Source organism: Chiloscyllium punctatum, chromosome 40, assembly GCF_047496795.1.
Source record: "Chiloscyllium punctatum isolate Juve2018m chromosome 40, sChiPun1.3, whole genome shotgun sequence".
Lineage (NCBI taxonomy): Eukaryota > Metazoa > Chordata > Chondrichthyes > Orectolobiformes > Hemiscylliidae > Chiloscyllium > Chiloscyllium punctatum.
In genome coordinates, this window is record NC_092778.1 from 42,538,903 (window position 1) to 42,553,473 (window position 14,571).

At 41.9% G+C, this 14,571-nt stretch overlaps 1 protein-coding gene across 2 annotated transcripts; it reads left to right on the plus strand.

Annotated features, from left to right (window-relative positions):
• The first annotated feature begins 784 nt into the window (after nucleotides 1-784).
• Nucleotides 785-14,210, plus strand: c40h8orf33 (chromosome 40 C8orf33 homolog). Of its 2 annotated transcripts, none has more exons than XM_072559654.1 (7): nucleotides 785-861; nucleotides 1,474-1,565; nucleotides 6,221-6,311; nucleotides 7,392-7,639; nucleotides 11,754-11,844; nucleotides 12,666-12,812; nucleotides 13,047-14,210. In XM_072559654.1, the coding sequence occupies exons 2-7, from the start codon at nucleotides 1,557-1,559 to the stop codon at nucleotides 13,232-13,234; spliced, it is 774 nt and encodes a 257-aa protein (XP_072415755.1). In that variant the 5' UTR covers nucleotides 785-861; nucleotides 1,474-1,556; the 3' UTR covers nucleotides 13,235-14,210. The 2 variants fall into 2 exon arrangements, with proteins under 2 accessions (XP_072415755.1, XP_072415757.1); XM_072559656.1 differs by lacking the exon at nucleotides 785-861 and adding an exon at nucleotides 868-1,031.
• The last annotated feature ends 361 nt before the right edge of the window (nucleotides 14,211-14,571 follow it).

Sequence of the window (14,571 nt, forward strand, 5' to 3'; positions counted from 1 at the left end):
CTGAATTAACTCTGGTTTCTGAAAGAAACATGTACAGATCACAAAAGAGGAGGTTAATAACACTAAAGAGGAGAAAACATAAGAGACTCGTTGCCAGGGCAGAGAGAAGGAAGTAACAGAGAAAATTGAAAACAAGAAGCAGGGCTATTCTGAAAATGTAGATTAGATTACATTACAGTGTGGAAACAGGCCCTTCGGCCCAACAAGTCCACACTGACCCACCAAAGCGCAACCCACCCATACATTTACCCCTTACCTAACACTACAGGCAATTCACCTGACCTGCACATCTTTGGACTGTGGGAGGAAACGGAGCACCTGGAGGAAACCCACGCAGACATGGGGAGAACGTACAAACTCCACACAGGCAGTCGCCTGAAGCGGGAATTGAACCCGGGTCTCCGGCGCTGTGAGGCAGCAGTGCTAACCACCGTGCCAAAGTGCAAAGCTTTGTAACATGGATTAACTGACCAGAACCGGAAAACAGAACCAGTTTGCCGACGTGAAAGGTGGTGAAGGTTGCACTTCATATGCGTTTCCCTTCTGGGCTTTGAATTGTTTCTAAATTCGAACGCACGGAAGTGAAACGAAAGCAAAACACTCTGAAAATTGGATATCAGACGTTAAAACAGAATGTTCTGGAAACAGTCAATAGGCCAGACTGGAATGTATAGAGCGCTTAACTCATTCCAACGCATCCTGCTTTTATTTGTCAATTAAAGCAATTTTTAACCCTCCATAATGGCGGCTTCCGGAAGTGTCCCAGTGATGTCACTGGAAAGTGGTCTATCCCTGAACCGGAGGGACACAGTAAACGGACCGACCGCCGGTGGTGGCTGCGTCAGGACGGGAGCGGTGAAGGTAAGGAAAGGAGGGGGACGGGGAGTAAGAGAGGAGTCCATGTAACCGGCTTATCTTGTTTCGTGTGGTGTAACTGGGGGCGTACACTCGAGTGGAAGCTCCTTGTGAGATGACTCTCAGCTTTTATCAGACACAGTTCCTGGACCCAGATTGTTCACGTGGCTGAAAATGTAGGTCATTTTTTTCCCCCAAAATAGCCCCTGTCTTTTACACAATATCTACAATTAAAACGCTACTTAGGAGTATGTCTGTAATAATCAGTGATCTGGGGTTACTACTAAGTACGGTCCTTTCAGGAATATAATGGGCTGTACAATTATTCTATTCCAAGTGGAGTAAACAATATCAAAAAGACACGGAGACCCTTTTAGCGAGCTTTCAATCTTGATTAACATCTTAGCAACAGCATTGTTTCACAGGCACCAGTCAGAGCACAGAGCTAACGAGATTATAATTTTTTTTAAATCAACTTGTTCGGTGATGTTATGACATACTTCTGGAGCTTGTGCAACTTGAATCCGGGCCTCCTGTCTCAGAGGTAGAGCAACTATCATTGCGCCCAAGAGCTCTTCACTAATGGGATTTTATTGTGAGGCTTTTCTTTTCCTACAGGTGCACTGGTTGATTGCTGCTTTGGGGAGGTGCACAGGTTTTCAATCATCTGATAAGCTGTTGGAGGTATTTTGGATACTATAATGGAGGAGGTGAGTGATTACTTTGTAGCCATGATTTGGAGGTGCTGGTGTTGACAAAGTTAAAATCCTACAACACCAGGTTATAGACCAATAGGTTTATTTGGAAGCACTCGCATTTGGAGTGCTGCTCCTTTGTCAGGTGGTTGTGGAGTATAAGATCATAGGACATAGAATTTATAGCAAAAGTTTAAAGTGTGATGTAACTGAAATTATGTATTTAAAAAAGACCGGAATTGTTTGCTACATCTCATCTTTTAGAATGTCCATGTTGGTTTCAGTTCTTTCATATATAAATTCCAGAACTTTCTTAAAGTTACATTCTCAAGTGAACTTTAACAATTGGTGCCATGTTGGCTCAGATTGAAGGTGTGAGGTGCCCCAATGTTCAGACTGATTCAAATCTAAAAGAGGATTTACAGAATCTTACATGGATTCATGCAATTTTTGAGCAAAATAAAATGTAATTCTACAAGAACAAATTTATCCCACAAACTTGTATGTGCGGGGGGGGGGGTGGTGTGAGAGTGTGTATGAATGTGAATGCAAAGGAGTATAAGTCTATGAGAGGGTGTGTGTGTGTATATGTGTGAGTGTATGAAAGAGGGTCTGTGTGAGCATGTGTGCCTGTCTGTGTAGTGTAGTGGGGTCACCTGTAGTGTTACATGAACCCAAGGTCCTGGTTGAGGCCATCCCCCATGGGTATCGAACTTGGCTATCAGCCTCTGCTTGGCCACTTTGCATTATTGCCTGTCCTGAAGTCCACCTTGGAGGATGGTCACCTGAAGGTCCTGGACCGCTGAAGTGCTCTCCGACTGGGAGGGAACACTCCTATCTGTTGATTTGTTGTGCAGCGTCCATTCATCCATTCCCGTAGCCTCTGCTCGGTCTTGCCAATGTACCATGTCTCAGGGCATCCTTGCCTGCAGTGTATGAGAGAGACAACCTTGGCCAAGTTATATGAATATCTGTCAGTGGCTGGTGTTTCAACACCTTTCCCCCCCCCCGTGTAATGATGGTATCTGTATTGACACTCTGACACATGTTGCAGTGTCTGCTGTGACAAGGTTGTCCTGAAAATTGGGCAGTTTGCTGCAAACAATGATCTGTTTGAGGTTTGGTTGTTTAAAGGTGTGAAGTGGAGGTGTGGGGAAGGTCTTGGTGAATTACACTGTAAGAATCAAACTTTTTCTAGGCTCTCTTTAGTTCTGTCCTGACACAGTTGTACGTTAACTAATTATTGCCCTTCTGGGTAAAGTAGCAGGCAAGGTATTCGCCATGATGGTTAGGATATCAATTAGGCCAATCCTTTAATATGATAGCTTGGATGTTGGTCTATGCAGAGGGTGTCTGATTATCTTATGATCTGTGAAAGGGAAATCATGTTAACAAATTTGCTGGAAGCTGTTTGAGAAACTAACATGCTATGGATATGCTGTATTCTAATTTCAAGAAAGTATTTGATAAGGTGCCACATCAAAATTTACTGTAGAAATTAAAGGCTTGTGGTATGGGGATAAGGTGCTGAGATCTAGCTAACAGGAATGAGTAGGCATTTGTCATTTTCTAATTTAGTAGCTGTAACAAAGTGGTGTGCCATAGAGATCAGTGCTGGGTCTCACCTTTTCAATTTATATAAATTTTGGATGAAGGGAAAGGAAGAATTGTTAAACTTGTTATCAATGCTACAATAGATAAAGTGAAGAGGAAATGGGGCTGCAAATATTTATAGGTTGTGAACGGACAGATATCTAGCAAATGGAATATAATCTGAAATAATACGAAATTGTCCATTTTGGCAGGAAATATTTTTTAAAAAGCATCTAACTGGTAAGAAATTAGAGCTCTGAGAAAGTGATTTTTGCTTCACAGTGCTTTTGTTTTAGCATGTATGAGTAGTTCCAAACAATGGATAGTGGTATTCTAACATTACAGCACAGATTGTAATTACTATTATTTATTGCCCAAGTTGAATGTCTGTTGTAACATTATTTTAAATTCTTGGATGGGATATGGATATTGTTGCTTGTTCTTAGTTGTATAGAACTGAACTGATGTGTTAAAGGATAGTCAAAAAGTGTGGCACTGGAAAAGCACAGAAACAGGAGAGTTGACATTTTAGAGCATAAGCTCTTCAGGAATGTACAGAATCAACTGTTATTGAGAATCACAGGAACAGGAGAGTTGACATTGAGAGCATAAGCTCTTCATCAGGAATGTGCAGAGTCAACTATGTTACTGAGAATCTGGAGCCACAAATGGACTAGTTAAGAATAACATTTTAATGAACTAAAGTTTTCATGACCGTCACCATTACTGATACTAGCTTTATATCCCAGATTTCTTAAATTTAGTTTCTACCAGGGCATTGAACTAATAATTCACAATACCAGTGACATTACCATCCATCCTCTCCAGTTGTGATGCTGTACCTCTGATGTTACACAGTTACAACTCAGTATTGACATCCATCCTTCTGTGTGAAACTGAACATGGCAATCCCAGCACCTATTCAGTTCAGACTGACTGGAGTAAATGATCCTTCATGAAATGCATTTGCAGGCAAATCTCCATGGTCATGAATCCAACTTTTGCCAGGTATCTTTTGTTCCTTGCCACTTCTCTGAAGGTTGAAGCAAAGTTGCTGCTCAGTAACTACTGAGAGTGTCTGAAGAGAACAGTCTCTCCTCCCAGCTGCATTCTACTTGGTGAATATACAATTTTGAAGCAGGAATAGGCCATTGCCATTGAATGATGAAGCAACCTTGTCATTAAGGTTGTGGCTGATCTGTTTGTTTCAAATTCCACATTGCTGTCGACCTGATGATGTTTTATTCCCATGTCCAACAAGAATCTATCCACCTCTGTCTTAAAATATTAAATGGCTCTACCTGTATGGCCTTCAGAGGCAGAGTGTTCCAAAGTCCCGCATCCATCTGAGGGGGAGGGAAAATGTTCTTCTCATCTCTGCCCGAAAAGGGTGGTCCCTATTATTTAAACTACCTCCCCTACTGTTGGACTAATCCATTAGAGGAATCCTCCTTCCCACATCGACTTTGCCAAGACCATTCAGGATCTTGCACACTTCAATCAAATCACCCTTTACTCTTCTAAACTCCATTGGGAATAATCCCAGTCTGACCAACTATCTTCATAAGCCAATCTGCTCATTACAGTTATCAATATAGTAAACCTCCTGTGAACCACTTCCAACACACTAACATCCTTCCTTTAAATAAGCAGACCCAAAATTGAACACTATTTGAGATGTGGTATTACTTATGTCTGAATAACTGAAGCATAACATCTTTACCTTTGTGTTCAATTCCACTCATAAGAAAGGACATCATTCCATTTATCACTTTAATTACTTACTTTACAAGCATACTAACTTGTTGTAACTCCTATAGTAGAATACTTTGATCTATCTGCATCTCCAGATTCTTCAGTCATTCTCCACTTTTCTATTTTTTTAATCATTCTTGGGGTCTGGGTGTTACTGGCTAGGCCTGTATTTGTTGCCCAGCACTATTTGAACAGAGAGCAATTAAGTATAAACCACATTGCTGTAGGTGAGGAGTCACCAGGACAGAGGTTTCCTTCCCTAAAGGACATTAGTCAACCAGATAGGTTTTTCTGACAATCGGCATCTATTTCATAGTCATTATTAGACTCCTAATTCCATAAATTTATTGAATTCAAATTCCATCATCTGCCATGGCAGGATTCGAACCCGGGTCCCAGAACATTACCAGTTTGGTTTAATGGTTTAGCGATTAATACCACTAAACCAGGACCTCTCTTGAGTTTAAGTAATATCAAGCTTTTTTAATTCTTGTTGCAAAGTAAGCAAGTGTATCTTAACTCCATTTGTTAATTTTTGCCCATTTACTCAAATCCTCTATCTGTCTGCAACTTCCTGTCCTCTTTGCATCATCTGCAAGTTCAGCTATCATGGCTTAGCTCTCCTTATCTAAGTCATTGATATAAATCATAAAAAGGTGAAGACCCAGTATAGAACCCTGTAGGAATCCACTTGTCACATCCTATCAATCAGAGAAAGACCCATTTATTCTGTTTTCTGCCAGTCAACCAGTCTTCTATCACACTAATACATTACCCCTTAAGCCAAGAGAAACTTACACTTTGTTGAATACCTCTTTTATGTGATACCTTGTCAAAAGCTTTTTGAAAATCCAAATGCAGTGTACCCTCAGGCTTCCCTTTATCCACAAAGCGCAAAAATTCTTCAGAGGACTCCATTACACTTGCCAACAGGATTTCCCTTTTACAAAAACATGCTGAATATTCCCAATTATCTAGAGATATTTTCTCATGCCAAGTTATAACCACCTTAATGATCAATTCTAATGTCTTCCGCACAGTAGACATCAAGCTAACTGACCTACGGTTTCCTATTTTCTGCCTTTGACTCTTCTTGAAGAGAAGAGTTATCTTTGCTCTTTTCCAGTTTGTTGGAATCTTTCCAGAATCTAGCAAAGTTTGGAACATCAATGCCACTAAAGTATGAGCCATTTCTCTTATCCCTAGAATAATGTACATCAGGACCCAAGGACTTGGCAGCCCACAGCTCCATCAATTTTCTCAGTGCTGCTTTCCTATTGTCATTCACAGATTGATTCGTTAAAGCTTTTTGTCTGTTACAGGCTGCCAACAAGAACATCCAGGTGGAGCTGGATTGTGGGATCCAGCAACTACAGACTGGGGTCTTCCAGCTCAAATTGTCATCAGACCAAGGTAAGTAGTCAATCCCTGGTGTACAGCCCAGTGTTAGTAGGTGGGAGGAGGGTCTGGTTCCTGATGTCATGCTAATTGGCTTATAGTTTCCTGTTTTTGGCTTCCTGTTCTTGAATAAAGGATTTATATATTTTGCGACTTCTCAGTTCTGATGGACCCCAACCCCAAGTGCATGCACTGTGCTCCTCATCTCTCTGTTTTGGAGCTTTGAGGGAAGTTTTTTGTTCTTGGTAAATCAAAGACTTCCAGCTAACAAAAACAATAAAAATACAAGTGTTCCTATCCTGGGATGTGGTTGATGGTTAAGATTATAAGAAACTGGCTCAGGAGTAGGCCTTTGGGCCAACTGACCCTGTTTAACCATTTGATAAGTTCATGTGGATCTGATGTTGATCTTAATTCCTGTCAGCTCCCATAACCCTCAGCTTCATTGTAGATGAAAAATCTGTCTAACGTGGCTTTGAATATAATGAGTGACTCTGTCTCTCCTGCAGTCTATGAATGAGAATTCCAAAGATTAATGATTGACTTCAAAATAGTGAAGGGAATTGACAAAGTTCATGCAGATAGGAGGAATGTTCTTACTGCAGAAAGACTTCAGCAGCTATTGTTTATTTCAGAAAAAGTAATTTATCAAAAACTTAGTTGAGACAATTGAAAATAGAGCTGCAAGATAATTTTGGCAGTATTTCTGGGACAGTTTTTTTAATCTTAAAATATCGTGTAGCTAAATGGCCAATTGCTTTTATTGCAACAGCTCTGAATCTGTCCTAAGAAATTCAACAAACTACTCCCACAGACTATGAACATATAGCACGTGGGGATTGCTCCAGGAGATGTAATCAGTCACAATGTAATCTACAGTTCAGCTCCATTATGCAAAAGGAAGTGAATGATAATTCCACTGAAACATATCCAGTTTGTGGCTGTCTGAAATTTGACACTTCCAACTCAGGCAGGCTAGCAGTGCTGTTTATTGTGAATAAAAATTCTCAGGAAACAAAAGAGAAGCAGAAAATCTTCACGGGGCAGCAAGCCACAAGTTTGATTTTAAGCTTGATTTTGTAATCCTCGAGGCAGATAATGAGCTACAGCCAGGAAACTCTACAGAACAACCTGTGCCTGTAACTCAGGACAAGAAGCCAAAGGAAGAACCCATGCTGCTAAACCATCAAGAGGTCAAACAGGTCAAAACCCCTCAGAAAAGGAAAAGTAAAGTGTGGTGTAATAAGCACATGGCTGAAGCTGAGAGGGTTGGAGAGAGGCAGAACAATGACAGAGATGGAAGAGAGAAGAACTCCACAGCTTCTGGAGAAGGACAGTGCCTGGTAAGGAGACACCAGAAACAATAAATATATTCATTTGAAAATTTCTTATTTCGTCACTGCAGTTTATTTTCCCACCTATGTTAGTGTCGTTCCATTTTGACTTGTTCTGAATATCTAGTTGTCCTGCTACCATCTCCTAAAATACCTGGCCGATAGTTTTCTGCTTCCCTCCTTAACACCTCTATTCAACAAAACAGAATATGGAAATTTTGGATAGTGCTGAAGAAGCTTTACTATGTGCCTAACCCTTGCAGTATCTGTCCTTGGAATGCTTGATGGGACGATGTAACAATTGTTTTTTTGATTTTGTTTTTCATTGAGATGCAATTGTTACTTTTAAAGCCAGCATTTGTGCCCATTCCTAATTGCCCTAGACCAACCGCATTCTTGAACTTCTGCAGCTCACATGGTGCGTGATCTAAATCTAGTGACAGTGAAGGAACTGTGATTATAATTCCAAATTGGTTGTTTGGAGGGTAACTGTGGTAGAGGATGTGAATATGCAAGCTGATGGATGGGGTACTGATAAAATGGGTTGCATTGTCCTGGATTGTGTCCAGAATTTCCAGTCTTCTGGGCAGATGGAGAGTATTTGATCACAATGGAGGACAGACTTTGGGAGACACTAGGTGAGTTACTCACTACAAAATTCCCATCCTGTGATCTGCCCTTAGTATTTATATAGCTGATCCAATTCAGTTTCTGGTCAGTTGTAACCTCAGATGTGGACTGTAGGTGATTCAGCAATGATAGTAGTAGTGAAAGTCATGGGACGATTTCTGTCTCATTGTCAGGTACTTGCATAGCACGAATTCTATTTTCCAATTAACAGCCAAACCTGAATCTTTTCCAGGTCCTGCTCAAATTGGACATGGAATGCTTTAGTATCTGAAGAGGTGAAAATTATCTTGAACATTCTATGCTTTTTTTTTTATTATTCACTTGTGGGATGTGAGCATTGCTGGCGGGCTGGCGTTTTTACCCGTCCTAGTTGCCCCTGGGAAGGAGAAGGTGATGCTGAGTTGCCTTCTTGAATTACTGCATTCCATGTGCTGTAGGTTGACCCACAATACTGTTTAGAGGAGAATTCCAGGAATTGTCACTTCTTACCTCCATGATAGTAGAAAGTTCATTAAAATGAAGGAGCTGAAGACGGCTGGCAGTAAGAACCCTAAGGAACTCTTTCAGCAGTGTCCTGGCACTGTGGTGATGGGTCTCTAACAACCACAAAAATCTTCTAACACAAAAACGGACATAACTGGAAAACCTCAGCAGGTCTGACAACACCACCTTCATTTACCTATCACATTCCCAGCTACCTCCCCACCCCCACCCCACTCTCTCCTCCCATTTATCTCAACTCCCTTGTTCCCTGCAACCCAACATTCCTGATGAAGAGCTTATGCTTGAAACGTCAACTCTCCTGTTCCTCGGATGCTGCCTGACTGGTTGTGCTTTTACCTTCAGTCAGCGCATCGATTACAGGAGTTGGGACATCATGTTACAGTTGTGCAAGATATTGTTAAGGCTACATGTGGAGTACGGCTTACAATTCCGGTCACTCTGCTATAGGAAGGATGTTACTAAACTGGAAAGGGTTTTTTTTACTCTATGGAGAGAAAGCAGAGTTAACGTTTGGGTCCAGTGACCCTCTTAAATTTTGCCACGGTTTTTTGATGTCACACTCAGTTAAACAATGCTTTGATCCAAAAGTGGAGTTACACTCCCCTCATGTCTTGGGCTCTGAGTTATTTTGACCATATTTGGACCAAAGCTCTAATGACATTGGGAGCTATGTGCATTTTTTCATCTTTTTAATGGATCAGTTAATTCTTCAGGCTGTGGGATTGATGCCAGTGTTGTAGTTCTGGAGCGAATGTCTTCAATTGTTCTACTGCTGTCAGGGCCCATAGACTGTTTTTATTGTATCCAGTGATTTCAGCAGTTTCTTTATAACGTATGAGACAGGAACAGCTTGGAGTTGGTGCAGTGAATAAAAAGGCATTCTATTGCCTATCACAGCTTTGCTTCCATAGTGACTTTGCTCTATATGGAGCAACACAGGACTGAAACAGTCCATGTCGACCAGGTTTCCCAAACGAAACTACTTCCATTTTCCTGCACTTTACCCAAATACCTCTAAACCTTTCAACAATTCTTTTATCAGCTCGTTCCATATACACCACCCTCTCTATGAAAAAGGTTGCCCCTTGAGTCCCTGTTAAATCTTTTCCTTCTAGTTTAGGACGCCCCTGGAACAAAGACCTTGGCTATTTGCCTTATCTATGCCCCCATGACCTTATAAAGATTTATAAGGTCACCCCCTCAGCCTTTTACACTCCAAGGGAAATAGGTCCCAGTCTATTAGGCAACTCCTTATAACTTCTAGTCTTGATAACATCCTTGCAAATCTTTTTTGCACCCTTTCCAGTTTAGTAACATCCTTCCTATAGCAGGGTGACTGGAATTGTAAGCCGTACTCCACATGTAGCCTTAACAATATCTTGCACAACTGTAACATGATGTCCCAACTCCTGTAATCGATGCGCTGACTGAAGGTAAACATGCCAAACACTGCCTTTACCAGCCTGTATACCTGTGATGCCACTGTCAGGGAATTATGTACCTGCACCTCTAGGTTGCTCTGTTTGCCAACACTTCCCAGGGCCCAGATGGCCTCCTTCTTTAGAGACCGCAATTTCCCTTCCCACGTGGTTAAAGATGCCCTCCAACGCATCTCATCCACATCCCGCACCTCTGCCCTCAGACCCCACCCCTCCAACCTTAAGGACAGAACACCCTTGGTGCTCACCTTCCACCCTACAAACCTTCGCATAAACCAAATCATCCGCCGACATTTCCGCCACCTTCAAAAAGACCCCACCACCAGAGATATATTTCCCTCCCCACCCCTTTCCGCCTTCCGCAAAGACCGTTCCCTCCGTGACTACCTGGTCAGGTCCATGCCCCCCTACGACCCACCCTCCCATTCTGGCACTTTCCCCTGCCACCGCAGGAACTGTAAAACCTGTGCCCACACCTCCTCCCTCCCCTCTATCCAAGGGCCTAAAGGAGCCTTCCACATCCATCAAAGTTTCACCTGCACATCCACTAATATCATTTATTGTATTCGTTGCTCCCGATGTGGTCTCCTCTACATTGGGGAGACTGGGCGCCTCCTAGCAGAGCGCTTTAGGGAACATCTCCGAGACACCCGCACCAATCAACAAAACCGCACCGTGGCCCAACATTTCACCTCCCCCTCCCACTCTGCCGAGGACATGGAGGTCCTGGGCCTCCTTCACCGCCGCTCCCTCACCACCAAACGCCTGGAGGAAGAATGCCTCATCTTCCACCTCGGAACACTTCAACCCCAGGGTATCAATGTGGACTTCAACAGCTTCCTCACTTCCCCTTCCCCCACCTCATCCTAGTTTCAAACTTCCAGCTCAGCACTGTCCCCTTGACTTGTCCGGACATGTCTGACCTGCCAAGCTCCTTTCCACCTATCCACTCCACCCTCCCCTCCCTGACATATCACCTTCATCTCCTCCCCCACTCACCCATTGTACTCTATGCCACTCTCTCCCCACCCTCCTCTAGCTAATCTCTCCACCCTTCAGGCTCACTGCCTTTATTCCTGATGAAGGGCTTTTGCCCGAAACGTCGATTTCGCTGCTTGTTGGATGCTGCCTGAACTGCTGTGCTCTTCCAGCACCACTAATCCAGAATCTAGTTTCCAGCATCTGCAGTCATTGTTTTTACCCTACCATTAACTGTTTAAGCCCTGCCCTTGTTTGCCTTACCACAATGCAATATCACGTGTTTATCTGAATTAAACTCTGTCTGCTATTCCTGGGCCTGTTGGTCCAATTGATCAAGATCTCACTGTACTCTTGGATAACCTTCACTGTCCACTATAACACTAATTTGGTGTCATCAACAAGCTTAGTAACCATGCCTCCCTCTATTCTCATCCAAATCATTTACATAAGTAATGAACAACAGTGGATCTTAGAGGTGACCTACATACTTGTTTGATTTTTTTTTGTCAGCATGTCTGAATCTTATCTAGTGGGTTGCAGTACCTTGCTCTTGTCTTCTCCTCTTCCAGTCTTCAGAAGAACAGCTCTGGCGGGAAGTGGACTGGTGTATTGAGCAACTAGAACTTGGGCTACGCACTCAGAAAGCCAAACCAAAACAAGGTGTGTTGCAGGGTCTTGAATGGGATTGTTGTCAGTGGCCTTTTCCCATTCCTTTCTTCAGCAGATGCCTCCCATAGGGACGAGACTTCAAATAAAATCAAGCATGTTACTCAACTAGTGCAGGAAAGCAACAGGACAGATAGAATCATATGGTGATATAGTACATTCATCACATCTGTGCCAGCTTTCAAAAAGCAACATATGTCGGTCTTTCTCCAAGTATTTCTCCAATCCCTTTTTGGGGTTACGAATGAATCTGATTCCATCAACCTTAACAAGCATTACTATCCAAAATGCAACCACCCACTGCATAATAAAGTTTAATTTCTTATGAATTGCAGATTCTATTGTAAATCACCTTAATTTTGTGCCCTAAGGATATCAAAACCTCAGCTGTTGGTAACATTTTCATTATACATACTTTAGCTGAGCCCTTCATAATTTTAAACATCAGTCAATTCTCCCATTAGCTGCCTCTGCTGAAAGGATGTGTTTTGCTGGGTTCATTGTTGACTTCTGATATGAACAAGAGCAAGTGAAACTTTGCAATTAAAGGGTTCAACATCAGGGAGAGGTACGTAAGCACCTTCACTGTTGACCAGTTGAACACTATAGTTGGTAGCTGTACATAAAAGCATCCCTTAGCATGATTACTTCCTCTTCATTTTTGCTCCTCTCCAAAGTTCTTAGTGTCTGAAAATTAGACTGATGAGTTGTCAGGAAACTAACATTTCACAAGGCCTTTATTGTAGATTTGAATGGGCCAGGGATTTGGATAAGAGCAGAAAATGAACGCTGTAATGTTTTTTTTTACATTGCAGCTGAGCAGGCTGTTCGTGCACTGAAAACCCTCCGCAGTGAGAAAGCATCACTTGTGAAGAAACGGCAGGTGATGAGGTCCATTTTTGGAGACTACAGGAAAAAGATGGAAGAGGACTGGCAGAAACAGTTTAAATCTATGCTTGCAGGTCAGAGGGTTTATCCAGGGGCACTTGGGAGGTGTGATCTTACGGCTCCGGTGAAAAGGGCAAACAATAAAGGGGAGGTGGTGGTGGAGGAACATTTTGAGCAGGTTGATTGTGTGACTGACATGGGTTACATGTTGCATTGATGAGTGAGTGTCCAGATTGAGGATGATTTAAAGTATGGAGTTTCAGCCAAACATTGAGCTTATAGTAATGTGCTTTGATTGCTTATTTCAGCTACAAAATCCGCCAGCATCAAACCAGTTGGAACACAGACAAAGAGCCAAATCTTTCGGAAATCAGTGAGCAGTTTGAAAAACGTTGGGGATTTCTCTGGATCTCACTCCGTGAAATCAGAGGGGAGCACAGTTCAATGTGTGCATGATGAGGACCACCAAAGTCACTTCCAGTTTAATTTCTTCTGAGTCACGTATAGTAATTGAAGTGTGTGCAACCAAACCTGTGTCACAGGGCTGGGGAGCTAGCATCTGAGTTTCCTATTGTATGATTTTCCCCTTGAATACTTCTTCCGCTGAGCTGAAAACAAGGATTGCTTGTGTAGATTTGGACCACCTCATTTGCCATTAAAGACTGGTGCATTGAGACGTTGTGCAAGCAGCCTTTTTGAAAGTTTTTTTTTTGGTGAATGTTCTCTGCCAGATCACTAAGAGAAATGTATTGGAGTCTCTCCTGCCCTCCTTAGATACCTTTAGATACCCCTCCACTCTGAACCAGAGAAGAATTAGTGAGATTGTTCGTATGGAGATGGCTGCTGCAGAATTCAGGTTTCCTGTTCACTTACCTTGGACAGACATTGAAATCAGTGATAATCTGATCTGTCATCAGTTTAGTGTGTTAAATAGCAGGTTTTACAGGCAGCAGGAAACTGACTGCCTCTCCTATAGACTGAACTTGAGATGGAAGCTTGTTTTAACTATTAGCTGTTGAGATTACAGGTGTTGCACTAGGAGTCTTTATTTTTCAGTTACTTGAGTGGTGTGTTCACTCTCTTGTATTAGCCCAGAAGCTAAATTCCATCTGTATTCATGTGCTAAAGATGAATAGCTTTTTTTTGCGCTGTAAAATTAATCCTGGTGCACTTACTGTACTCCATTGTTTTTCATGGCACAAGGAGTGAAGTAAAGAACTACTTTTGAGTCAGTTGCTGATTTTATTACAAACAACAATTCTCTCTACGCCAGCATGGGCAAACATTTTGTCTTGAGGGCCATGCCACATCTTGAAGGCAGAAATTGTATTTTGAGGTTCGGTGAGTGTTTGTGTGCAATATAAATGTTAAAAAAAACAGATTGCAATGAAGAATTTTGGTATATACAGACTTTTTATTGTGATGATAATTGTACCTTCATTACAATACAATAAAATCAAATGTACTTAGTACACTGTTCTCAGCTTAATGTGAATGATTCAGTGGCTCACCTGTCTTAAAATGGCAAAGTCTGGTGTCACTTCTCTCTGGGGAATAAAATGCTATTTCCAGCATTTTTCTCTTTCAATGTTTTCAGAATCTAGAATATTTTGTTTTAGTTTTGCCAATATAAATGCAGCTTTGATCTAGCAAATGGTGTTACAAAAATCCAGGAAAGAAAATCTGTAGAATATCTCTAGGTAGTCACCACATCTTCAAGTACAGTGATCAATATCCTTTTCCCCCTCTCATTATAGTACACTGAGGTATGTGCAGGTGTAATCTGTTCCACATGTTAGGGAACATGTTGAAATTTTCAATTTTCTCAAGATA

What these genes read in the sequence shown, in the direction of transcription:
- c40h8orf33 (XM_072559654.1), top strand. An exon ending in CAAATTGTCATCAGACCAAG is followed by an intron (nt 6,312 to 7,391) that starts GTAAGTAGTCAA and finishes TCCTCGAGGCAG; the next exon opens with ATAATGAGCTACAGCCAGGA. An exon ending in GAAAGCCAAACCAAAACAAG is followed by an intron (nt 11,845 to 12,665) that starts GTGTGTTGCAGG and finishes TTTACATTGCAG; the next exon opens with CTGAGCAGGCTGTTCGTGCA.